Source organism: Neolamprologus brichardi, chromosome 23 (assembly GCF_056152115.1).
Source record: "Neolamprologus brichardi isolate AB-2024 chromosome 23, ASM5615211v1, whole genome shotgun sequence".
NCBI lineage: Eukaryota > Metazoa > Chordata > Actinopteri > Cichliformes > Cichlidae > Neolamprologus > Neolamprologus brichardi.
In genome coordinates, this window is record NC_142125.1 from 42,714,284 (window position 1) to 42,741,326 (window position 27,043).

Sequence of the window (27,043 nt, forward strand, 5' to 3'; positions counted from 1 at the left end):
AAAACATCGATTTATGGTTGAGTGGGAAATTAAAGCTGCTACCACTTGGACTATTCCATAGCACCCCCTCTCACAGTGGTACATCCCTCCAGGTAACAACTAATTACGCATTTGTGGCAATGAAATAGATAAAGTGCGCACATATTGATACAATTCCTGGACAGCTGCGTAGAGACATAAGCATGAGAGTAGGCTAAACCTATAAACCGTGGACAGAGTCGGTATGATCGGGTTTGATTTTAGGCTGGGGATGCGCTACAAATGCATTTTGAAAAGCCTGCAATGCAAGGACCCATTATTACAGAGAGACATTTAAACAGGATACTGAGGGGCTCCGTAGTTATGCGCTGTACAAAACAGAAAGAAATTAAATCAAATGCAAAAAAGAAAACTTACTGACCAGTCCTTTGAAAGTTAACCATCACTCGTGGTGCTGCATCATAATGACGTTGGTGTAGGACTGACCAATCCCTGGTCTGGTCATTCAGTTAGCATTAGCCAAGAAGTCGGCTAATGCTAATCAACATGAGTAACCCAAATATGGCTGACAAAAACCGAACTTAGTCATATAGTTGTTATACTGCATAATTTAAACAGTTTCTCCGTCTTCAACACCAACACTGAGCTATCAGACAGGCCCGCTGTCCTTTGGTCATTGTTGTCCACGCTTTAGTTGTTGGACAGGTTGTGTGGCTGCAAACATTCACCACGCTGACAGGTGCTCGTGTTGGTGCATCGCAGCCAAACATCTACACTTGCACAGACCAACCACACCATATTTCCCAGTCTTGGCTCATTTAAACTGGCTTCCAGCATGTTGTTGAATTGATTTTAAGATTTTATTGCTTGTTTTTAAATCTCTAACTGGATTAGCTCCATCATACCTCTCTGATCTGATAATAATACTCCTAAGAGAACTCTCAGGTCAGCTGACAGGAAACAGGCTCAAACACAGATCGGGCCTCTGCTGCACACAAACTTCTCTGCACGATCTGATATCCTCGTGTTGGTGTTGTTCCCAGATCATCATACTAAAGGTTGTTCCAGGATCAACATTGCAAGTGACCAATCAGAATGTTGTGATGTCATACTTTTGCGACTTCGGGAAAAAACGGCGTAAAACAAAAAACTGTACTTAAGCTGCGAGAAACCGCCTTTGTCCGCCGATCAACGGACCCTAACCCTGACCCTAACCCTTTAATAAATGCTAAGCAGAATTGATATTGTCCTTGCAACGTTAGAATTTCATAAATGCACGAATGGGTTGGTGCGCAAAAGAATAATGTCACAATAATGTGATTGGTCACTTGCAATGTTGAACCTGGAACAACATTTTCATGATGATCTGGGAACAACACCAACACGACGATATCAGATCATCCAACTTCTCTCAAACCCGTTTGAAAACACATTTTTACTCTCTAGCTTTTGATCGTGACTGAGTTTTGTTTTGTTCTTTGTGTGTGTTCGATCTACTTTTTTACTATGTACAACACTTTGGTCAACCTGTTGTTTTTAAATGTGCTTATCAATAAATGGATTGATTGTTCCACAGGATTTTGCTGTGCTGCCATGTTCTTTATAGAAAGAAGAGGCTTTCTCCTAGACGCCCTTCAAGCCACACTTGTTCAGTCCTTTTCTGATTGTACTCTTGTGAACTTTAACTTGAGGACTGTAGAGTATGACATGCAGCTTCTCTCAGTACTGATGGTCCAACCTTTGCAAGGCCTGCTGAGGTCCAGACCCGTTTAATTTCCCCTCATTGTAAAACGCTGGAATTGAAGGGCACACTTCCTTTCTCACATTTCTCTGTCAGCTGTCGTTCCATTGACTCTGGACTGCATTGTTACTAAATCTGCCCGTCATCCAAACACACAGGCAGAACAATAGCACAGCATTATGTCACCGACTGACTGACAGAACAGATCTACGTGTATGTGTGCGATGCATTGTCACACAGGTGAAATCCCTCTGTGTCTTTAGTTGGCTTCCTGAGCTCATTGTCTCTCCCCTCCTCCTCTCCGTCTAGCACAGTTTGTTTTGGCAGCCCCGGGTGTCTGATGTGACTACCGCTGCGTCCCAGCAGGGACTGGACCTAGTGGTGCCCCCCCATCCTCAACCCTGATTGTGCTGACAGGGCCCAACCCACCATGCTGAGATAATGCCATTCCAGAGGGATCGTGGCTAAAGCCTCTCTTTCTGGCTCTCAGGTATATAAAGAGGAGGCAGCTGTAGCGAGGGGAGCAAAGCACTCTGAAAGCATTCTTCAGTCACTGCTTTACCGCCATCGTTCTCCCACTCTTACCTCACCTCCATTTTTCATCTGCTGGATTCCCCACCACGCCAAAGCAGACCAGACTGTCTCCAGTTGCTATGGATATTGCCATCCAGCACCCCTGGTTCAGACGTGCCCTGGGCTCCGTCTACCCTGCCAGACTCTTTGACCAGTTTTTTGGAGAGGGCATGTTTGATTACGACCTCTTCCCTTACGCCGCCTCCACCATCAGCCCCTATTACAGACAGTCACTCTTCCGCAACGTTTTGGATTTTTCCAACTCTGGGATCTCAGAGGTAAAAGATTTAGTCTCATATTCTGTGGTTATTAGAGGATAGACCGCGTACATCTCTTGTTTAATACATGTGTAAAAATCTGAATTTTCTTGAGTTTAGTTGGACTGAAAGCTAACATCTACTGTGCTCCGTAGAGTCAAGAAATGAAGTTGTTGACGTAAAGTTTTAGACATTAAGGTCAAGAGATGTTCTCTGTGTTTGTCTCCCTCAGGTGAGATCTGACAGGGATAAGTTCACAGTCTACTTGGACGTCAAGCACTTCTCTCCTGATGAGCTCAGTGTGAAAGTCACTGACGACTACGTGGAGATCCAGGGCAAGCATGGAGAAAGACAGGTAGTCCTCCTCTCTGATGCACACACCACGAGTGAGTGAGTTAGACTCATAAAGGCTTCCTGAGGGATTTTCCAACACGATCAGAGATCAGAGATGTAGCAACAAACCACATGTACGTACGTAACCACGGTGCTTAGACATACAAACCTGTTTATGTTAGACTGTAAGAAAGTTCCCTGTAATATGTAGGAAAGGTAAAAAGATGTATTTGATCACATGAAGATGCCTTCAGTGTTGTTATGGGTTGTAATTAGGGATGCAACCATACCAATTTTTTCAAACCGATACGATACCGATACTTGGATCTGAGTACTTGCCGATACAGAGTACAAAAAACGATACTTCTACCACACACACACACACACACACACACACACACACACACACACACACACACACACACACACACACACACACACACACACACACACACACACACACACAAATACAATGAATTGGAAGACAGGTTTTATTTTATTCCCTGTCGATAAAAAATAAAATCTTAATAAAAATGACCACAAAAAAATTTCAAGTGAAAAATAAGCACTTCTGTTAAATTATTGCAGAGTCTCCACATTGTAATTTAACAAAATATCACTGAACTATTGGCACTGTCTCGAGCTTTCAGAATAATAAATAAACACTTCTGTTTGGAATAAAATAAATACAAATTAGGTTTGAGAATAAAATAAACTTTTAAATTATTGCAGAGTGTCCATATTATAAACAAACAAACAAAATAATTATTATAAAATAAATAATAAATAAAATAATAATTGGCCCCCTAGTGGCCAATCTAAAAAACTACAACAGAAATGACAAGCCACCCTCTGATTAATGAAATAAGTTAGTATCGGTTCATGGTATCGGTTAACTTTTACGAGTATGAGTACACACACATTTTACAGTATCGGCCCCGATACCAGATACCAGTATCGGTATCGGTGCATCCCTAGTTGTAATAGGTGTGTAGCTCGGTGTCCTCTAGCCTGGACATTATCATTTTATTTTGTGTTATTAGTGGAAATGAAAAGAGGAAAAACAAGTCCTGTTGGACTGAAAAGACTAAATAGACATTTAACACACAACACTAACTTATCCTGGCTCACAACAACTCCACCCACTTTGTCACCCATCTTAATAGACCTGTGTTGGTCTCTTACTTTGAAGGCTGAAACCCTCAGCAGTTAGCAGGAAGCAGTGTGTGCTCGCTCTCTCGTGAGAGTGAACTGAGTGAAGCTCTCGCTGGACTCACAACAACTTCATGGCATCAATGCTGCTGTTTTTCAGGACGACCACGGTTACATCTCCCGTGAGTTTCATCGCCGTTACCGCCTCCCCTCTAGCGTCGACCAATCATCCATCAACTGCACCTTGTCAGCTGACGGTCTGCTGACTCTGACCGGACCAAAGGTCATCGGGGGGATCGAGTCTGGCCGCAGTGAGCGCAGTATCCCCGTGATTCGTGACGATAAGCCCAACGCTGCCGCCTCCTCCTAGAGGCCAAGTGCTGGTGGGTGACCCGGGGCGCTGAAGGAGCCCCGTGAATAACCAGCATCAACTGGGATGGACGACTCTGGAATTCTTCTTCCCCCCTTTCCTTAGAGGATATCTGTGTCTTCCCTGCTTCTCTTTCTATAGTTACTTCTTAACTCATTAGTATCATTGTTTAAAGTATAACAAAAATCGGCCCGCCGAGGCAGTCGAGTAAGAGGTGGCTGGAGTTTTTAAAGAGAGAAGTCATCTGAGACACTCACATGGCCCAGCATGTTTCAGAGCAGCACTCTGACAGGCTTTCAGCTTGAAACAAACATGTCTCGCATGTTCTGTACCAGCCCTGGTTTCTCCCATTCATGTTCTTCCTCTGAGTCTCACATATATCCTGTACTGAAGTCGAAGCTTTGTTCAGTGGATATCTGCTCACTATTCAAGTCCATACTAAAGAAGCAATAAAGCTGTACAATTAACAAAATGCAACCCCTGTGTGGTCTGACTCCTTTTTCCTTCTTATCAGCTCAGACTTTGTTTTGATGAATCAGGAAGAACAGAGAGAGTTTTCTATAAGATAACAATGATTTCAGTGAAGCAACTTTAGCAGAGTAGAGGGTGAGTGACGTCTGCTCGTGCCTTTAGTCCATGGATACAGCACCGTGTGTGCAGCGTGTGCACAGAAAACAGATCAGTGCAGAAGAGCAGTTCAGTCCTGTGCTTCTGATGACACGACACAGACACACTGCACTGCAAACATCTTTACTAGGACAGGTTTAACAATGCAGATCTACATGCACTTTAAGCACTAACAATGCACAGCAGTGTGAACGTATATAGAAGCTGAACGGTGAACAATGCAGTGAGAAAGGCTCTTCTTTCACTTCAATTCCTCCCTCGTCACACACTCTGTTTGCAGGCCCGGCCCTGGAAACACACCATGTCACAGTCTGTGCTCAGAAAGGTCAGGGGTGAATCTCACGGTGATGTGAGGAAGTGTCTACATCTGCATGCAGTGCACAATCACACCAGCTTTAGACTTCAGGTCTGCCCGTGTGAGACATCAGTGCAGTTGCTTCTCTATTCAACAAAGCAGAGACGAACAGCCCGAACCTAAAACACACTAACTACTGCTTTCACTAACTGTTATGTGATAAATTAGCAGGTGTGAAGAAACGTAGCAGTGAAAGACTCTAACAAAAGAAACTAAACAGGTGAAGTTAACCTGAACACATACCAAGTCCTCATTTCTGTTCTGACAGAGTTCATGTGGTAAACACAATGACTGCAAGAGCAGCGAAGCTCAGGGTTCATCATACTGTGGTACCTGCTGGAGGGCCTGAAGGTCCTCCAAGGTCTGCAGAGCAGTCAGTCTCAGGCTTGGCTGCATGCTGGCAGCGAGCCCGCTGACGCGAGCACAGAGGTCTGGATCCAGGAGCGAGGAGCCCAACAGGAGCAACACGTCGTCCTCTAACAACATGGACTGCAGGAGACGCAGGGAGTGGAGACACACCTCCCAGTGTCCGTCTACAGACACACAAATTAGATCCTGGGATACCCAGTCTGTGACACTGACAGTTTATTAAATTAACTATATCAGTGTCATTGAAGGTTAGACTTGAGACGGCTTGTAGGCTCGAGCTAGAGCACAGTGTCTGTGAGTGTCTGTGAGTGATGTTGTTGTTGGAGCGTGCAGCAGCTTACCATCAAGCAGGTTCCAGATGAGAGGGAGGATTCCTCGGTTCTCACTCAGGTACTTCAGTCCTTTGAGACTGATGCTCACGTTATAGAGCGCCATCAGCATCAACCTGCAGCAAAGCATCACCGTAGTGAAACACTGACATCTAGTGGCCACAACATATCAACACATTCAGTTCCCTTTTAAGAGCTTTTAAAAAAGAAGTTTAATAAAATTCCAGTCAGTGAGGGGTGGTTGGTCAGCACTGTGAAACTCCTTGATGTTCGTCAAGTTTGTGGGTTTCATTGTGGTCGTATGAGCTCTGCACACTGTTGCAATGACAGGTATTTACTTTAGTAGGCCCCATTTTACTAACACACATACCACACAAACATTACAAACTCTTGGTCACTATAATAATAATAATAACAATAATAATAACTCTATTTATAAAGCGCTTTCAAACAAAGTGCTGTACAGTAATTTGAAACTAAAAAGATAAATAAATAAAAATGATAAATAGCAGTACAAGTTAAAAACAGTAAGCATTTAAAAACTAAAAGCCAGAATTAAGACATGTAGGATGGGGAGAACAAATGTGTTCAACACATGGAGCACAGGGTGGAACATGAAGGTGTAAAAGGTCAGAGAGGTATGAAGGTGCCAGTCCGTTTAAAGCCTTGTAGGTGAGCAGCAGGACCTTAAAATCTGCTCGAACCTGACAAAGTAGCAATGCAGAGATCTCAGAACAGGGTAATGTGCTCAAATTTCCCAGTTCTTGTTAAAATGCGAGCAGCTGCACCATCTGTAGACATCTGAAACTTTTCTTTGGAAGCCCAGAAGGACGAGCATTACAATAATCAATACGTGAAGACACAAATACATGGACAAGAACCTCTGCAGTGTCGCTTGACAAAACCGGTCTGATTCTGGCGATGATCACTTTAACTTTCTACTAATATGTCCATGAAAACAGAATCTGCATCTTTCTATCCACTTGCTGCTGATGATCAGGGTGCAGCCAGCATGGGCAACAGGGTGAGCAGACCTGCCCAAACCTCCATCTCCCACTGAACATCCTTCAGCTCTTATCATAGGCAGGGATGGGTACCGGTATCCGGTGCCATGATGGCACCGGTTCTGACATAAACGGTAGTAACCAGACCGAAAAGCAGCGCACATTTCAGTGCTTTATTTTCCTGAGCTGTGATACACTTTAGATTCTAGCCAATCATTTTACGTTTCCGAGGATAGTAGGCGGGTCCAGGTACGTACGTTCTTTTAGAGCAGAGCTACAGATTAAAAATGCCCAAGGCAAAGCGGTCAAAGTCTGGCTGTACTTCACAGCAAAAGATGCAAACTCAGCAGCTGCAACAAGTGCTTTAAGCTGATACTGTGATACTGTCAAAGGAGGTAACACCTCAAATCTGATGAAACACCTGGCGACGCATAGCGTTTTTTTAAAAGCTGAGAAATGCGCCGTATTTGATAGCTTGCTGCGAGACCTCACACCGAGCACATCTACTGTGGGTGTGGTGCCTGTTATCGACCCGGAGTTAGCAACATCCCCCAAAAACCCAAAGAGGAGCGTCCTGGCCCCTAGCCCTGCCAGTGTAGCAGAAATGATGAGGATGATGATGCAGCAGCCGTTCTTCTCTGCGTGAGTAGCTTAATGTTGTTGGTGTGTAATTTACGTTGAGTAGGCTAACCACGTTATTACATTAATGCATGTAAGGTGAACTAGCAAACATCATCATAGCTACATGCGGCTGTCTTCTTGTTTGATGGCAGATACTCCCTTCACCCTGGACAAAAAGGCTAAAATGACCAAAGAAAAAGTGGAAAACAGTTAAACATGAGAGGTTTTTGGACAAAGTTTGTGTTTTTTCCATTGATTAAGCTGCTTCCAACCAAGAGTGATACCATATATGCCCCATAGCTGCAGAAAAGGCTAACATTGTTATCTTTTTACAAAAAAACAGCTGAACATGAGAGGTTTTTGGACCAATTTTGTGTTCTCTTCTCTAGTGTTTGAGCACAGTTTAAGCACCGGCACCGTTTCAAAAGTACCGTAGTAGTTTGGCACCGGTATCGGATAAAACCTAAATGATACCCATCCCTAATCATAGGACACCACGGCATTCCCAAATGAGAGACATCCCAGCTGGACATCTCTGAAATATCTCACATATGAAGGGTACGAGTGAGGTGGCTGCACCGTATCAAATGGCTCCAATCCTCGTGGAGAAGCAGCAGCTTTAATCTGTGTTGGAACTACTTATGTTGTTTGTCTTAATAAAATGTTAGAATTTCAATGCTAGAAGGAAGGTCAGGAAACAAGGAGAGACATCAGAACACAGATCAAGTTTTTAGACACGCCTTTGTATCAGTTTGAAAACCTTATGTTACGTCATTCTCGAGTCATTGCATTCACAAAGTGTCCATGCTGTCCAGCAGGGTGACAACAATACCCCATCGGCCTTTTATAGCTGAGGGATAAAAATGATGACAAAGGAGGCACAAAACCCAAATTCTTCTACAAACTATTACATGAATTCTATATTGTACAGAATGAGAAGCCAATAGTCACTCATAATTACAGCAGCTGAACTGCATGGAAACCTGGAGCTACAACCCTCTGCAAACCAGATTCCAGCCGTTATCAGCTTTTTAATAAACATTGTTGATCATTACTGGTTATAAATGGGATCATTCATCTTAGGAGACTTAGACAAGGCAAATAAACCGAAGTTACAACTGATGAGTATATAATTATACTATACTGATGTTTGAGCGAGTACGTTTAGCTCATAGCATTACCGTTAACTGTCACACTACAAAATCTAACTCAAATTCAAAGTCCAAACTTCTGTGGACACTCTTTAAATGGAGAGTCCTCTTCACACACTGAGGTTAATTATGGAGTTCCACAGGGTTCAGTGCTAGGACCAATTCTGTTTACATTATACATGCTTCCCTTAGGCAGCATCATTAGAAGACATAGCATACATTTACACTGCTATGCAGATGACACCCAGCTCTATCTGTCCATGAAGCCAGATAACACACACCAATGAGTTAAACTGCAGGAATGTCTTAAAGACATAAAGACCTGGATGGCCACTAACTTTCTGCTTCTCAACTCAGATAAAACTGAGGTCATTGTACTCGGCGCTGAAAATCTTAGAAATATGGTATCTAACCAGATTCTTACTCTGGATGGCATTACCTTGGCCTCCAGTAACACTGTGAGGAACCTTGGAGTCATGTTTGACCAGGACATGTCCTTCAACGCACATATTAAACAAATATGTAAGACTGCGTTCTTCCATTTGTGCAACATCTCTAAAGTTAGAAATATCCTGTCTCAGAGTGACGCTGAAAAACTAGTTCATGCATTTATTACTTCCAGGCTGGACGACTGTAATTCATTATTATCAGGAAGTCCTAAAAACTCCCTGAAAATCCTTCAGTTAATCCAAAATGCTGCAGCAAGAGTCCTGACAGGGACTAGAAAGAGAGAGCAGATTTCTCCTGTACTGGCTTCCTGTTAAATCCAGAATTCAAAATCCTGCTCCTCACATACAAGGTCTTAAATAATCAGGCCCCATCTTATCTTAATGACCTTGTAGCACCATATCACCCTATTAGAGCACTTCGCTCTCACACTGCAGGCCTACTTGTTGTTCCTAGAGTATTTAAAAGTAGAATGGGAGGCAGAGCCTTCAGTTTTCAGGCCCCTCTTCTGTGGAACCAGCTTCCAGCTAAGATTCAGGCTCGATCAGGTGACACTGAATCCCTGAGGCCGGTGGGGATTCCCATGATGCACTGGGTGTTTCTTCTTCACTCACGATGTGTTAACAGACCTCTCTGTATTGAATCATATCTGTTATTAATCTCTGTCTCTCTTCCACAGCATGTCTTTATCCTGTCTTCCTTCTCTCACCCCAACCAATCACAGCAGATGGCCCCGCCCCTCCCTGAGCCTGGTTCTGCTGAAGGTTTCTTCCTGTTAAAAGGGAGTTTTTCCTTCCCACTGTCGCCAAAGTGCTCATAGGGGGTCATATGATTGTTGGGGTTTTCTCTGTATGTATTATAGTAGGGTATAATATATAATAATATTAGATTATATAATATAAATATATAAAGCACCTTGAGGCAGCCTTTGTTGTTGTTGTTATTTAGCACTGTATAAACAAAACTGAATTGAAAATTTAATTCAATTTAACCTGAACTGCTGAAGTGCTCCCAGTGATGCTTACAAAGGAGTGCAGCATGGAAACACACCCTGTCACAGGCTAACTAAAATGTGTGGCTGCCATCAAAGTCTGCACAAGCCTATTCTTAAAAAGACCCGGATGTTCTCCTGTTACTGTTTCACTCTAATAAAGTGTTTCGATGGTGTGGAACTGACTCTGATCTGTTTTCACTTACATTTCACACAGTGTGCAGACTTTTTGAAAACTATGTTGTGAATAAGTCAGTACAGCTGACCGACACTGAGGCTCACTGATGGTTTCAAATTAAAATCTATATTACTGAATGAAAAATGTAGGAATTTTACTTTGCAAATGACTGCTTTAGAAGAAAGTAAGTGTAGATTTGATCCTGTTTGATTCATGGATCAGATGATCCGACGCAAACATTGTGTCACGTTTTTTTTAACTCTCTATTCAATCCTGATACATATTAATGACAAACAGGTTGATCCACGTACACTTTCAGTCTGGGGAAGACACCAGGCTTCATCAACTTGAGAAGTTTCATCAAAGTGTCCAGCAAAACATGCGCTGAGCTTGACAGGAAGTCCCGCCCCTGCGTTACTGCTGCTACATCTGATTGATAAGAAACAAAGAAAAGTCAGCTGACAAGTCGAGCAGTTATTCGTGTTCATGGAGGTTCTAAGAAAATGTGCTTCGACACATCCTTTGTGACTGCTAGAAGCTTCAGACTCACTAGTAATGGTCCCAGCCACTGCCAACACAAACTGGTGCTCGTGGGAGTTGTAGTCCTCAGTTTGACTTTTCTCCTCTTCATCCAAAGACGTGACAAAGCTCTCTAGAGTCTGAGCAGCTACAGCAAGGAAGGCCTGCAGCTTGCCCTGAAGTGCACACACACACACGCACACACACACAATCCAGCAGCATTAACATCTGCTGTTACAAATACTGTTAGATCATGTCTCAGTGACCAACAAAACATGGAACCAATTTAGTTTGGAGAGAAGAGAAGGAGCAGAGAGGATGCTCTTTTGTTTGCACTGCATAAAATTATCATTATGTGGAACGACCAAAACATATGGAGCCATGTTTCTTTTGCATCAAACACTTTAAACCAGCGGTCCCCAACCCCCGGGCCTCGGACCGGTACCGGTCCGTGAGTTGTTTGGTACCGGGCCGCGAGAGTTGAGGCTCAGGTGTGAAATGTATAGTTTTCAGGGTTTTTCATCGGTTTTCAGCGTTGTTTTGTTATTGTTTTTATCGTTAACTCGGTTTTCCTGGGTCTTTTCACGTGTGTTATGAATACATTTTCTTTTTTTCGGTACCAGTACCAGTTTTATTTTGTTGTATTTATCCACGACACCTTAAAGGCCGGTCCGTGAAAATATTGTCGGGCATAAACCGGTCCGTGGCGCAAAAAAGGTTGGAGACCGCTGCTTTAAACAACATATTTTAATGTTACAGCTAAAGATGTACAACACAGTGGTCAGAAGGTCATTTTGCAATTATACTGTGTGTTGGTTTGATCAAGCAAGTCAAACTAATTATTGTGCATGCTGGGACAAGTTTGTTACTGTGGAAATTTTGATTTTTTAAAGGCAGATATTTATTCCCAAAACACTTGTGTCTCCTCCTGGGATTGAACTGGGATCTGATGTTCATGTATTGAATACTGTTTCATTTTCAGCTGTGGTTGCACTTTATACAAACGCTACTGACCACTAACATGTATCCCTGTAGCCCTATTTGGGTTTTTTGTTACAGGAAAACAAGTCCAAGTCCACACACAGAGACAAAAGACTGAAGATGACTCACATCAGCCAGCCACAGTGAGACGGTGTCCTCCTTGGCAGAGCAGCTCCACAGCAGACTGCAGGCAGCAGATCCCAGACCGGAGCAGAAGTCGGCCTGCTGCTGCAGCTCCACTCTGCTCTGCCACAGCTGCTCACGTAACAGCAGCTTTTCCTGAACATCCATTCACGTGGATTCAGTGCAGTCACATACAACAAGTAATAAATAACAGCATGGCTCAAAGCAAGACAAGCCCAAATTCATCAGCCGAGTCCAGTTTCCTCAGTGGGATACCAGAAATATTTTCATGTTATTGTTATGAGTCTGTCCCTCTCACCTCTCTCTCTTTTTGACTCTCAGTTTGCACAGCATCCAGTCGAGACTGCAGGTGCAGACACTCCTGCCTCATCTGCTCCTTCACAATGTGCTCCTTCACTAAACACAGTTTGAGAGCAGATATACTTATGTAACGTTTCTAACACTAGTTTTGCACAACATGAAACTTTGTCAGTTTTAAGGTAGAGTTTTGGTCCCATCTTGATTATGTCATAATCTCCCAGTCCTGTAAAAGGCCGGCAACCTTTCCGGAGTATAACCGCCTCTAATTCCAACCCCTGACACCCTAAACTGAATAAGTGGCTGAGAATCGTGATTTATCACACGATCTCCATGGTGGCGGTGAGTGTTCACCACGAGAAAGCAGAGACAGGGTTTCACTGTGGTGGTCCTGGGTTTCTGGACCTTCTATGGGTTTGTAATTCCTTTCATTTTCACAGGGACAAAACAACCAGTTAATAGTTAACAAACCTTCTTTAGTGGGGGACACTGAGGCCTGAGCCCTTCGTGGAGTGTAGCACACAGGGGAACCAGGGGGAGGACATGCTATTAGGGGCCATGGAGTCTAAGCAGTGAATGGCAGTATGCAACTTAAAAGTCCGCGTCTTAGATCTGTGTTCACAGCACACTGTGAACACAGATCTAAACTAGGTGTCATGTAGTAACAGACTTGATGTTCCTGTATAGGAAGAGGAAAAAGGATAGCTTAGTGGTCAGAGATGGACAGGTCAATACAGGGCACATCTCAGGTCCAGTGTGGGACCTCTTAGATGAGGGGAGTCTTTAATATGCTGCGTGCTGCTGAAGCAGTCTAACAGTGGTATCAATTCTGCAGTAAAGGGGCAGCTGTGAGAGTCAATATGGATAAGGAGGCGTGTGGAGGAGGACAAGCTGGGGCTTCTGGGGTGGTAAACAGGGGTTAGAGTGGGCAGAAGAACCCGAAATGCTGTCGTGCCAAAGAGCGATTTCTGATTTTTCCCAGCGTTTTTTTATGTCTCTTTGCTTAGACAAAGATATTAAAGGAAATTTAAAGAAGTTCAGGCGCCTTCTTCCAGGCTCCTTAGACTACCATGAGCTGGATGAATGAGCACCTACACAGATAATCAGACCAGTCCTTTGGGTCACTTCAAATACCTTTATAGAGCTGTGACGTTATATTTGGCGCAGTGCCAGAGCCCTCTTTTTAACGTCAATGACATTTTTTACTCAGATAAATGGGAAAAAACTTAAGTGCAGCGTCTATCATGCAGGCAGGTCAGTAAGAAAACTAAATGACATCTCGGGGGTTGCAGCCTCAGCACAGCCTTTATCATCCCCGTGATGCATTCACGGTGGTGCTGATATTTCAGCATCTCTGCAGCGCTATCGAGGAGGAGCGACGGGAGAAACACGCGTGTGATGGAGGAAGATGTCAGAAAGAGAGGGAACAGAAAAACCTTACATGTGATGACTGATTCGTTTTAGACTTTTAAACCACACGTGATGTTTTGCTGAGCTGGCTTTTTGCTCGTGTTTTTCAAAGGTTGCGTGGAAACAGCAGACGGCTGGTTAGAGTACGGCGGGGTTCGTAAAGAGCGCTTCTCAGCTTTGTCGCGATGACGTCTGCGCCTGTCAGAGGACATCAAGGAGCATGCTCAGTGTCACGAGAGATTTGATGACATCATCATCCAGGAGCGAGGTGATGGCAGAGATCCAGCACAGCCGACGGGACATGTTTCATGGTCGCCATGTCGGAGCACAAGCAGCTAGTTAGCAAGTTAGCCTCTGTGCCAGAGCCAGAGAGACGCGGACACCACCCTGAAGCCAGGCCGTGGAAGGCGGAGGCCAGGATGCTGGCAGATCGGGCTGCTCTCAGAAGAATGGTCCAGTGGAAAGCAGCGGGGGGGATAAACAGCCGGACACAGCAGCAGGTGAGGACACCAGGCACGTAACAGCACCCAAGATACTGTCTCCATGTCTTTAGGAGAATTTGTGGAAACACCACATATTCACCAGTTTGACAGGCAGGAAATACTTTTGTTCCCCACCCCAAACTGCTGAAAGCTGGGAACCTGGCATAGCTCGGCATGGTGTGCAATGTCTTCCAAAAAGAAGACACGACCCAATTCTTCTTATATTACCACAACATACTGTGGTGAAACCAGATCCTTCGTGAATAGCAGTGCTGTATGCCTGTGTAGGTCATGGTAACCTAAGGAGCTTGGAAAGAAAAGCAACTGGACTTCTTTAAGGTTCTTGAAGATGTTTGAAGAAACTGGTGGAGAGTCCCAGGTGGCTCACAATACCAGTTGTCTGCCACCTACAATCCAGTTTGGAGATCCCTTCCCAGGCACCTTAACAACCACTCACATCTTGCCAGTTGACCTCAACAGGTCCGGTGAATTGGTGAAGCAAGGTCTCACAATGGCTGTATCCCAATTCAGGGTCTGCAGCCTTAAAGTACGCAGTCTCAACGATCCTCAAGGGCCGCGTACTTAAAGACCGCTAAGGCCGGAAGTGCGAGGCTTGTGAAATGGGACGGTCTAGCCTCTGTTGCGCTGCCCAGGTTGCCTAGCAACCATGATACTAACAGCTGGAAATGTTTCATACAGCTTTGTTTGACAGAAATGAAGGAGAAAATCTTTTGTTTGTTTCTACATGAGCTTTGATCATTCTCTGATTAAGCTCAGCTATTGAACGGTGTATATTTTAAAGTAAAGGCTTTAAAACCAAGTTAGTACAAACGTCACTAATGTCACATGACTTTGCCGACATGTGGCCAACAGTAATGTTTTAATGTTCTTCGTTATTAAACATTTGCACATAAATAAGTGACATAATATTCAGTACTTACTTAAAGTTTACTCTTCGGGCGCCCCTCATCCGCTGTTTTTTTCGGCAAAATTATCCACACCCACCGCCGCGCTATGCATTCTGGGATATGTTGGGCCACGAAGTCTACACCGCCACGTCCTTAAAATTCAGGGAAATGAAGGACGCATTTGAGGGCCGCATTTCGAGCAGCCTTTGAATTGGGACAGCCTTCGTCGCGTCGCTGTGACGGAATCGGCCTTAAAATGCAGCCTTTAAGGCTGCAGACCCTGAATTGGGATACAGCCAATGGTTTCACCCGAAACCTCTGCTCATCACACCTTGACTCATGTGACGAGACACATGATCAGCAGTGGGTCAACTCCCACTAGGGTCCCACCGGGGACTCTCTTAGAACCGAAGAAGCTTCTCGGATGAGAGGTGAAATGTCTTCAAGAAACTTAAAGAAGTCCAGATGCTTTTCTTTGCAAGCTTCTTAGATCAACAGTGCTGTATATTTACTGGTCAGAGTAGAAGATAAAATGAGGCTAATGAGAAAGCAGGTGCACCTGTCTTTCCTTATCACCTGTTAGGGCTGTTAAACAGACCTGGCTCCACTGACCATCAGACAACTCTGTCTCTCTGTAGCTGGATGTCTCCAACAAGCCCTCAGTTTTATACATTAACTGTATATGTTCTGCTCTGTGATACACACAACACCCTCGTGTTTACAGCAGGATCAGAGTGGAGTTGAGCATACTTGTCTGAGCTGCTCGGGCTTTATGCAGCATCTCCATCAGATCCCCATTCACAACTCTGGGCAGGAACTCTCTAAGCTGCATGACTTCTGTGGTCAACTTCTCTAAATCTCTCTTCCTCACTCTGATAAAGCCACCCTGGAAGAAAAAAAGATTCACACAGATTCACTCATTTAATTGTGCTTTTTTAGATTCTAAGTAATCCATAGACAGACAAGGAAACTATTAAATATGCACTCCAGACCAGGCAGAGTGTGATAAGGGCTCAGTGTCAACTGCTATTACAATGAAGCATGTCTGCAGGATGGCCTATAAATAAGCAATGGGGACAAATGAATAGAAAACACAGTCTTAGGTATGTGTTGGCCGACCATGTTCTGCAATATCAGCTTCAATGCACCGATTCTCTGAGTTTTAAATCATCACCATCATTTATGAGGTCTCTGCTGAGTTACTGGTTTAACTTAAGTTCAGACAGACTTTACAGTGTCTCCTTTATGAAGAAGCTGGCGACAGAACAGAGACACTTCCTGTAGTTTCTTCATTGAAATTATGCACAGTCCACATTTTTAGTTTTATAATATAATGTAAGTCTACAGTGTCATCTCAGGGTTTGAGCACACTGTCTAAAGATGGCTCTGTCACTCAGATAGTTGTATTTGAATTAAAACAAGGTTAAAGATTTAGCTGCTGGCTTGAAAAAGTCCCACTTTTATTAGCCAGGTACGCGTTTTAACTCTGTACGTGTAGTGACCACTATCACAGAGTCACCAAACACTGAGAGGCCCATCTTTTGTCTTTGGACTCCAGCCGGTCTGATGAGGACAAAGCTAAAGATGTCGTCTTTGTTCTCCTGATTAGCAGGAACAGCAGGCAGGTTCGTCCGCGGCTGACTGGGTCTTACCTTTGCTTTTTGGCCCGTCTTTTTCCCGCCTGATAAGGCTGCCATGTTACTGCTGGTTGGTGAGTCTGCTTCTGTGGTCACAGAGACCAGCACTCGGTTTATTACACAGCCAGCAAAGCTAGCACGTTAGCTAAGAAATGTTTCTGAAGCCACAGACAGAGGTTTGAGTTGTTTAGTGCCACATCACCAATGTTTTTGAATATATTGGACACATAAAGCTGCTCACCAGTGGTGTGAGTCAAAGGACTGAGGACCTGTTCCTGGCCGCTTTTTAGCGCAGACCGTCCCAAACACACGGGGTGTAGCTGTGAGGTGGGCTCCAGTCCGGGTTTTACGGCCTGCGAGAGAGCTGGGCTCTTCCTTTGTGTTTGAACTTCTTCAGTGTGCTCCGTGGGACCGGTGCGGTGGAGACAAGCACTTCCGTTTGCCCTCTCTCGGCTCACTCATGTCTGGGGGACTAGAAGCCCGCTTCTCCGGGGATGACGTGTTTGTGAGCTGCTTCCCAGTGCACCGCGCCTGCCGGGATGGGGATGTTGGGGCTCTGGTCCTTCTGTTACAGCAGCTGTCAAACCACATCCATCTAACTGCCGAGGACTCCTTCTATGGATGGACTCCCATTCACTGGGCTGCTCACTATGGACAGGTCAGCATGCAATCACTGGGTATTCAATAGTGGTGTCCGTGAAACACGAAAGAGGGTTAAAATAGGTGTGCACTTTTGCCTACTGCTGTGAACTGTAACCACACTGTGTGTATTATATGCTTAAGCTTCAACATGGCGGCGGACAGCGCTCATAATCAAGCTAAAAGATTTTTTCCTCTTTAATATTTCGCCGCGCTCCTTTACTGTGTCTGATTGGCCCAAACAGTTACGTCTGAGTACCGGCGTACAACAAAGGGTTTTTTTTAAAGAAAAAAAAACCTTGACGTGTTTGGAGGTTTTCATTGGTTCAGTAGGAGCCAATCGCTTTTTAGGCGCCAAAATCGGCTCAAAACAAACGTAACACCAGAGCCTGCGACACCGCAACAGCCGCTGTTCTCTAAAAATACAAAAACTTGCTCTGTTTTTTATTTTTTATTATTAGATGATTAATTACTTCTCGTACTATTATGATCTTCTTCATTTTATATCATTGTTTTTACCAAAGCTCTGCTAGAAGCGTCTCTTCAGCCACCTTGAAATATCTCCAAACACTTACTGGGCACATGTTTTAAGCAGTGTCTGAATCTACTTACACTTTTTGCTTATGCGTCCCTTTAAGCGGACCTTAGGTGGGGTTTTTAAATATGTCTAACAACCAAAGTCAGCTGAAGCCTGCTTTGAGAACAGTGGGGTCCACGCTGTGCTCGGGTGATATACAAGGAGAACTGTTGGAGATTTCTTCCAATGAAAGTGCGTCAGTGCAGAGGTCTCTGAGATCTGCAGCAGTGACATACATGAGCAGTGTGTCACTGTGATTCTTGTATTTGTTCCTGGCGTGTGGCACAGCTGGAGTGCGTGATGCACCTGGTGGAGATGGGCTGCGAGGTGAACAGGGTGACCAGTCGATTCAATCAGACTCCAACACACACTGCAGCATTCGGAGGACATCCTCACTGCGTGGTGTGGCTCACTCAGGCTGGGGCTGACGTCAACAAGCAGGTCAGTGTGTGGAAACTCGCCTATTGTGTAGTATTTAATGCTTAATGTGGTGCTGTTTGCATCTATGAGTGTTATCACTGAATATTTGAATCTAGGGACCTCTAGTTTTTGCATCTGCTGTACATAAAAGCTAGAAGAAATTCATTTAATTGACAGTGTCTCCAGCGTTGCTCACACTAAATATGTACTTGTAGTCATGGAAAGGTTTTGGGACTGAACTTGTACTTGCAGCAAAGCTGAAAAGATAATTAGAAATGGATGCAGAGTTCACAGTGCCAGCAGTACTCATGAACCCGAGCTCGTCCATTAGTGGCCCAGGCGTGGGCCGACACAGGGCAGGAGCTCTGACTGCTGCTGGGTTTCTGTTGTTTCCTTTCCCTTTTATTTCAAAAGAGCAGTGCACAATAATCTGAGCAATGTAGAGTTTGATTGGTCAGTAATATTAGTGTCATTTTTGCATGTCTGTAACACAGTTGGCTTGTGCTATGCTAACAGCTTCACTCATATCTCAAACCTTACAGTTTACGTTGTGTTTTCAGGACTTTGTTGGTGAAGCTCCCATTCATAAGGCAGCTCGGTCGGGTAGCTTGGAGTGTATCCAGGTCCTTTTGATAGCAGGCGCTAAACCGCAGTAAGTATCCTGCAGTCTTCGGTTTAGTAGTAATATCCAGTGTAAAGCACCACAGAAGCTCTGGCACACCGAGTGTGAACCACAGCAGCTGCTACACGTCTTAGATTTGAGTCATGTAGGCCACACGTGCTCAGCAGGTCTGGTCAGAATAACTACGGCTTTTATTTTTACTGTGAAATTTACTTTAGTGGGAAATCCTGCAGCTCAGTGCTGTGCTTCAGATATCCCGCCTGAGGTAAACCCAGAGGATGATGATGAAGTGGCATCAGCTAGCATAATTTCTGCTGACTTGTTTTCCTGATTAACAGGCTGCGTTTGGCGTTCTTTAGTGCTGCGTGTTTCCTCATGCTAACAAAGATCAGCTGCTGTGGTTCTGCCGTGTTTTCTGTTGTCCTGAAATCTTATTCTTAGTGTCTCATCAGCTGTTGGGAGGGAACAAGCCACAGTGGTTTACTGTTAACATCCTCGCAATCATTCAGAAGTGCCTATAACATGGACACAAGTAGCGTTTCTGTCATCACCAAGATGAAGATGTAGTGAAGTTCTGGTACAAACAGGAGACATGAAATAGTCTCAAGAGTAATTGTCCTTAACTTGTCCATAAGGACGGGTTACAGCAAGAAATCCATTCTGTGGCGGTGTAGTAAATAATGGCCTCAGGTTCTATTAATACTTCACTTAGTGATGAGATAATGATAAAGACCAGTTAAAATCTGTGCCAAAGCTTGCTTGCCATGTTTTACAAATCTTTGAACTGAGATAATCCATCATTTTAAGAAAAACACAAGCTGATTTTGGGTGTGACGGCAGCAACACCTCACAGAGAGTTGGGATGTTGGATTGGAACGATCAGAGGTTCAAAGCAGAAACAGCTGGAGGAAGAATTTACAGTTAATCAGCTGGTAACAGGAAGGGACACGTTCAAAGAGCATCTCATCAAAGAGCAGAGTTCCTCAGAAGTAAAGATGGACAGAGTCCATCAGTCTGCAGAAAACTGCAGGTTCAGAATAATGTTCCTCACTGTGAACATGTCATCACGGACAGTAATGATGGAGCTGATTCACAGCTCTGCGCGTCATCCACACATGCAGGATAAAGCTCCATTATGCAGAGAAGATGTGGGGTGGGGTTGCATCAGTGCCTGTGGACGGCCTTTCCAGATATGCAGCTGGCACATCTGGAAAGGCTCCATCAGTGTGTGAAAGTACATACAGGTTTTAGAGCAAGAGGTGTTCCATCCAGGTGTGTTTCAGGGAAGCAGACAGACTCCTCTACAATGAGCCATGCTGGCTCATTGTAGAGGAGTCTGTCTGCGGAGCTGGCCTGCCTGCAGCCCAAACTGTTCACCAACTGAGAACATCTAGTGTGTCATGAAAGCAGAGCCAGGACTGACATGAGCGGGACACCAGTCCTCTCCAAACGTGCAGCAGCCGCTCTCCTCAGCTCACACGTGTTTACAGACTGTAGTTAAAAGAAGGCAGGAGGCTGCACAGTGATGAACATGGCCCTGTCCACCTTTGTTGCTGCCAGCACATTCATAATGACCTCACTGTTTCTCAGATGGTTTAGAAAATGTTTTCTGTGAATCAAATCAGAGTTTACGACGTTCGGCGTCGTACAAAGTGTTCAATTCAATTCAATTTTATTTATATAGCACCAAATCACAACAAAAGTCGCCTCAAGGCGCTTCATAGATACAGAGAGAAAAGCCCAACAATCATATGACCCCCTATGAGCAGCACTTTGGAGACAGTGGGAAGGAAAAACTCCCTTTTAACAGGAAGAAACCTCCGGCAGAACCAGGCTCAGGGAGGGGTGGGGCCATCTGCTGTGATTGGTTGGGGTGAGAGAAGGAAGACAGGATAAAGACATGCTGTGGAAGAGAGACAGAGATTAATAACAGATATGATTCAGTGCAGAGAGGTCTGTTAACACATACTGAGTGAGAAAGTGTCCCACTATTAAAACGTGTTTCAGTGGCCGTTCCCTCCAATCAGCTCATTTGAGGGCCGTTTGCTTTAAAGAGTGATAGTAATGTTGTTGTGTTGTGTTTTGTTCAGCAGCGGCTCAGGTAAAAATCCTCATGTTTGTCATGATGCACAGTAGAGAAAAGCAGTGAGTGTAAAAGCAGAAAAGCTCATGTGTTTATGTCTACATGTGGCACAGCAACAGCAGTTGAACATGGAAATGCTGTGCTGTGATATAAATGGAGACAGAGTTACACCATCTGAGATTCCACAATAAGAGGAAAACACAATAAAGTGATCAGACTGTGGCCTTTGTCTTTGCTTTCTCTTGAAAACTACTCATTTATCATTCAGGCTTTTACCCTAACCTGCTGTTGTAATGAAAGCAGAAAGTTCTCAAGAGACTGTTAATAAAATTATGAAATATTTAATAAAAATGATAAAGTAGCTGGGGCAGTAAAGCAAGGAAACATGGATCTCCATTTACTGAGCAAAAATATTGACAAAGACTGTTTAGTCCATCGGTCCTGTAAACCATTTTTTAAATTATTTTTATTAAATATTTAGTCTCAGAAATGTTCTGCTTTTATCGAGTTCTTTCGCCTTCCTTTTGATCTTTTTTCTGATGACCCACTGATGGGATTCTTGACCTACAGAGTGCCTACAGGGGGCGCTGTAGCGTCGTGTATTGAAGTCTGGCTGCTGTGAATGTTTTAAATGGAGAGAGGAGCTGTAGCTGTCAGTACAGCAGAGTTTCTGATCTCACTGAGCTCTGCAGCGTGTCATCCTGTCAGCTCGTCTGCTTTTCCTTCTCAGCTCACACTAGATGACACTGAGCTTCCAGGCTGGACGACTGTAATTCATTATTATCAGGACGTCCTTAAAAACTCCCTGAAAAGCCTTCAGCTAATCCAAAATGCTGCAGCAAGAGTCCTGACAGGGACTATAAACAGCAGATTTCTCCTGTTTTGGCTTCCTGTTAAATCCAGAATTCAAAATCCTGCTCCTCTAAATAAAACTGGACTGAAAATGAGAGCAACAGCAACCTCTGCACTCACGTTGTCGTGGTTACAACCTGACGCTCTGTGTGTTACACTCACTAACACCGTGGCGTGCTTGACCCCACTTCCTCAACCTCTTCTCTATATCTGCCTTACCAGCCGGTGAGAGATGGAGCGGGGCTGAGGACGACTGACGAGTAGACTCTGATTTCATTCTCATGCAAAGGTTTTTTTGATGGTTTAAATGAATTTTATTAGGCCAGTTTCCAGGGAAACCATTAACTTGAATGACTTGTAGAAATAATACGACTACTTCACAGAATCCTTGACAAAACTGATACAGATAGAAATGTTTCTGCTGTTATTAGCAACTGTAAACTGGTTCATGCGTCCACTAACCTACCAGATAACCACTGAACACAGTGTTATTAATGTATTTAATACTCACCTGAATGTCTTTGTAACTTTTCCCAAGAGAAATCAGAGCTTTGAGACTCAAACGTGAGTACTCACATGAGCTTTTCTGCTCAAGGCGTTTGCACACTCGTTGAAGGACATTTGAACTGTTTTGAAATCAATATAAAGATGTTTTTTAGCAAAATGTTATATATTATGTTAAAAACAAACAGCTGTGATCTTGATTGTCAAATTGTGCGAGCAGAAACAAACACCCTGCACGTTGTGATGTTTTTCAGCCTTTGAGTTTGAACTTGATTTTCTGAAGTTGTCCCAGAAAGAGGGAGCAATCCAAATAGGCGCTGCAGAATCTGCCACACGTGCATCTGCGAGCAGCTTGCAGTTGTGCCGCTGAGCGCTCACTATCGCTTCCCACAGTTTCTGCAGCTGCAAACCGGCGAGGTATTTCCTGCAGTGATTGGTTTCAATGCTAACTAAGCACTCACGATGACTGTCATGTTTAGGCATGCATGCTTAGCTCTCACCTCACTGTTTACATGCTGTGTGCTAATGGGACACGCCTCAGCCTCACTAATGATTGGAAGCTTAGTCTCAGGAGTTCAGGAGTACGTCAGGGTGCTGTATGTTACAAAGACAACGGAGCAAATTGGACAGAAAAAAATAGATTTATGTCAAAATTCGCAGCAGGTAAACATACCAGTAAAATGTCTATTTTTGTAGGTTTTTAACCCAATTACATCTGCACTCACTGGCCACTTTATTAGGTACTCCAGAGGAAACTTTATCTCAGCATGTTTGAGATTATGTGGAAACATCTGTGGATAATCAGAACTTGATCTGTGGCTCATTTCCTAACGATGACTCACTCAAACCCAAACCCCCTCAGCATTACAGAACAAAGCTTCAGCGCTGTGAGCTTTCTTTACAACATAATCGAAGCTTAGAAATCACAACAGCATGATCGTTTTCATGACAGCACAGATGTACTGTGTAGGATATAGGAGCATAATGTTGGCGATTCCTGTGTCCTGATTGGTCCTCCAGTTTCAACCTGATGTTGTTCTTTTTCATTTAGGACCATGCATACACCACATCTCAGACGGTTAGAATATTAGGAAAAACTCCTCTGTTCTTCATCATTTCATTCAAAAACCTAAACTTTCATATCTTCTACACTCCATGTATCCATTCTCTTGTGTCCGGCATCCGGCTCAGGGCCACAGGGGGGCGGAGTCCATCCATAAACAGGTCACCAGGCTCTCAGGGCTAACAGAGACAGGTTCAACATTCACAACTGTGATTGGTAACCTGACCAGGCATGCCTGTGGGCCGGCACAGAGCTCAGCCTCTGTGGGAACCCTGAGGGCAAACCACTGACCTCCATGCTGCCCTTACTGTGCATTCATTATATATACAGTCACATAATGAGAAATCCTTCGTTAAGCTCATATTTGTCAAATTCCTTTGTTCCAGCAGTTGAAAATATTGACCCAGTAATGTCTGACCGATGTGGAAGACATGCTTTGTTGGAGGCTGAGAGCATGAAAGAGTTCCTGTGTCTGTGGCAGCCGAATGTTCACAGCGGTGCAGGCGCTGCTCAGCATCACCCATCAAAGTGAAGAAGTGCAGCTTCATTTATACGTGGCTGAGACTTCACGAGTGCGGCGTGGAGGTGTTACTGCTCTCCAGGTTGCTCTGATGGCCTTTCTGGGTTTTTGGGTCGGCTGCTTCTCTATAGGTCAGGTCAGGTGAGTCGGCTGCACGTCACTCGCTGGGCCCACGTCCTCATTTAGGTTTAACAGCGTTTTAGTAGGTAAAGGTGAAGCTTGGACATGAACTGAGCTGCGGTTTGGGGAAGGCCTCGACAGGGACTGGTGACGGCTCCTGGGTAGATCCTCATGGACTAAATAGGAGTGAAGAAGTTAAAGATTTGAGAACAAGGAGGGAGGGAGGGCACATAAAGGAGAATGATCAGTTTGCAGAACTGGGGGAACCTCTGTAGATGACAACCAGAAGGAGCGTGTTTGGAGGCGTGGTCCTGCTCCTAAAATTCCGATACATGATCTCGAGAAGTGAGTGTCTTCACAAAGCTAATGAGAGATGGAAGCATGAAGAGCTCCAACGTCTGCTGGTAGATGTCTGTGTCGACTTTGGAGCAGCACCAGGAGGTGACATGTGAGCAGAGGTCTCAAACTATTGACGTGAAGAAATATAATGCAACATGGCATTGGAAATGTTTTCTTGTTTGTTGTTGTTCTTCTGTACTACTTCAACACTAACGTGAGATGGCAGTGGCCCACAGCTCATTTCAGTTTGAAAAGAAGACTCTGGACCTCCTCCTCCTGAGATGCGCTGCTCTGATGTTATCTCTGGTTCAGCGGAGGCTTGATCTGACCTCAGTCCACTCCTGTCAGGCTCTCCCAGGTTCTTGAGACTTTTCTTGACACTGATTTCGAGGCTGAGGTCATGTCTGCTGCACCTTTTCCTGCCGTGCTTTTCTCTTCCGGTCCACTTCCATGGATATATATCCGTATCCAGTACGGCATGCTGTGAGCAGCCTTCTGTGGCTGCTTATGGATCCTTATCAAACGTGACGTCAGCAGTCAGACGATGTACGACCTCGACGCTGTCTGAACTCGACATGAAATATTCTAATAATCTGAGATGTTCGAGTGCAGATTTTATGATCCAGCATCAGAATGAAAACAAACAGAAATGTTTCATTTTGCATGAAATGAAAGTTTTACTTTTATAATTAACAATACAAAAAAAACCTTTATTGATAATATCCAGATTGTATTATATCCAGTTTTGGGAGGCGTTTCATTTATGCACACGGCTTTCACATCTCTGATAGACGGGAAATAAACAGTTTGAAACACAGACTGTAGTCTTTAGTGGAAACGTGGCTGTGATCGCGTCCTGCTGTGTGTGAGTGGGCAGGTTAGTCACAGCACGTGTTGCAGGGTGACACCATCGAGACTCGGACTGGTTTTCTTCGATCGTGATGGTTTCTCCCTGCAACATTAGCGCTCTGATGGTTTGAGGTGCTGTTACCCAGGATGCACTTTGACTTCATTCTTGTTGTTTAGTTTAGAGAATGCAAGCGGGCAGACGGCAGCAGACCTGGCCCACGCTCAAGGCTTCCACGACTGTTTCTGCTTCATCTCCAACGCCCAGAAGCACCTGCAGCAGCGTAACGAGGGGAACACGGTGCAGACTGGAGGCGGCGCCCCCTGTGGTCTGGGCGCGCTCAGCAGAAAGAGGCAGCTAGCCGCCCTGGACGCGGGCCACCTGAAAAAAGCCAAAAGGGCTGATGGTAAGAAATGTTCACGTGTTAGGCGTGTGCGCGGTGTTTGCTTGCTCTCATCGTGCTGTGCTGCAGGTATGCTGGTGCAGAGCAGCGCGCTCGAGGAGCTGGAAGCCATGAGCCTGGAGCTCAGCGCAGGTGGGTTTGCTCTGCGTTTGTTGGCTACAATAACATCACATGATCGACCTCTGATCACATTTTCTCTGCTGCAGATTTCAACAACGGGCATCTCCACGCTGCGCCTCGTCCTCCGCTCTCTCCGCCACGTTGTCGGCGGGCTTCAGCCGAGATGTGCGGCTCGCTGCACCTGAGCAGCAGCCCGGGCGGCTGCGTCTCCAACTGGCCCGCGTGCCTGAGCCCAACAGGGCTGGACTGTGGGGATTTCTTGCATTATGGACACTACCATGGCTTCGGCGACACGGCCGAGGAGCTGAGTGACAGCAGCTGCGTCCGGGCGGAGCATCCGTCCAAGCAGGCTGCGGATGGCAGCATCCACCTAAACCACGGCTCATAAACCCGGAGGGTTCGTCTGCACAGATGTGCTTCCACTAAACTTTAAAGGATTACTCTGGCGATGAGAAGTAATCCTCGTGTGCCTACAGCCCACAGCCAGGACGTGTTAGTGTCACGCCGACTCAGCTGGGTTGTGAAAAAGCTGCTTCCAAAGATAATCTTCAGGGATGGATTTCTGTGACGTCACACTGTAAACACTAGACTCATAACTCGAGTTAACTTTGTTCTCTTGGTTTAATCAGCAGCATCTCTGCAGTCCCGTGCTCACAGCGGCCTTTCAACCACGTACAGCTGGTGGGAATATTTCACTCGTCTTTGTGCGAAGCTGGTTCTCACCATCAGCAGCAGTACGGTGCTGTGTGGGTGTGTGGGAGTGGGACTCTGCTGGGACCTTCATTAACGAGGTGTTTACTGCTCTGGGCTCAGCTCCTGACCTCCTGCTCACCGTGTTACCTCAGGAGTGTCGCTGCTTTGCTGTGAGCTGCGTGTGTGTGTGTCTGTGTGTGTGCGTGTCGTTGAACTGCACTGAGGCTGAAAGCTGTTTTAGATCTCACTGTTTCATGATGCTTAAACCATTTCTTGTGTTTTGTACGACGGTTGTAGAGGTGCCGTTTTTCTGAACGCGGTGTCACACACGACCTTACACTGACCTGCATTTGTACTCAATAAACCTGTTTTACACATTCTTATAA

General features: G+C 44.8%; 3 protein-coding genes across 7 annotated transcripts; 2 read left to right on the forward strand and 1 right to left on the reverse strand.

Annotated features, from left to right (window-relative positions):
* Nucleotides 1–2,210: 2,210 nt before the first annotated feature.
* On the forward strand, nucleotides 2,211–4,882 carry cryaa (crystallin, alpha A). Its single transcript, XM_087835962.1, has 3 exons — nucleotides 2,211–2,571; nucleotides 2,783–2,905; nucleotides 4,196–4,882. Exons 1-3 carry the CDS (start codon nucleotides 2,374–2,376, stop codon nucleotides 4,403–4,405), a joined length of 531 nt encoding a protein of 176 aa, XP_087692088.1. The 5' UTR covers nucleotides 2,211–2,373; the 3' UTR covers nucleotides 4,406–4,882.
* A 267-nt stretch (nucleotides 4,883–5,149) lies between these two features.
* hsf2bp (heat shock transcription factor 2 binding protein) lies at nucleotides 5,150–17,681 on the reverse strand. 2 transcript variants are annotated; one of them, XM_087835680.1, is made up of 10 exons: nucleotides 17,097–17,681; nucleotides 16,871–16,941; nucleotides 15,969–16,104; nucleotides 12,420–12,517; nucleotides 12,107–12,256; nucleotides 11,028–11,172; nucleotides 10,789–10,906; nucleotides 6,098–6,201; nucleotides 5,721–5,920; nucleotides 5,150–5,320 (listed from the first exon to the last, which is right to left on the reverse strand). In XM_087835680.1, exons 2-10 carry the CDS (start codon nucleotides 16,913–16,915, stop codon nucleotides 5,294–5,296), a joined length of 1,023 nt encoding a protein of 340 aa, XP_087691806.1. In that variant the 5' UTR covers nucleotides 16,916–16,941; nucleotides 17,097–17,681; the 3' UTR covers nucleotides 5,150–5,293. The 2 variants fall into 2 exon arrangements, with proteins under 2 accessions (XP_087691806.1, XP_087691807.1); XM_087835681.1 differs by having other exon boundaries at nucleotides 16,871–17,013.
* ankrd10a (ankyrin repeat domain 10a) lies at nucleotides 13,860–27,027 on the forward strand. 4 transcript variants are annotated; one of them, XM_006802666.3, is made up of 6 exons: nucleotides 13,873–17,513; nucleotides 18,360–18,512; nucleotides 19,052–19,143; nucleotides 25,621–25,847; nucleotides 25,914–25,976; nucleotides 26,051–27,027. In XM_006802666.3, the coding sequence occupies exons 1-6, from the start codon at nucleotides 17,316–17,318 to the stop codon at nucleotides 26,350–26,352; spliced, it is 1,035 nt and encodes a 344-aa protein (XP_006802729.2). In that variant the 5' UTR covers nucleotides 13,873–17,315; the 3' UTR covers nucleotides 26,353–27,027. The 4 variants fall into 4 exon arrangements, with proteins under 4 accessions (XP_087691804.1, XP_087691805.1, XP_087691803.1 ...); XM_087835678.1 differs by having other exon boundaries at nucleotides 13,860–14,328; nucleotides 25,621–25,976; XM_087835679.1 differs by lacking the exon at nucleotides 25,914–25,976 and having other exon boundaries at nucleotides 13,867–17,513.
* Nucleotides 27,028–27,043: the final 16 nt, after the last annotated feature.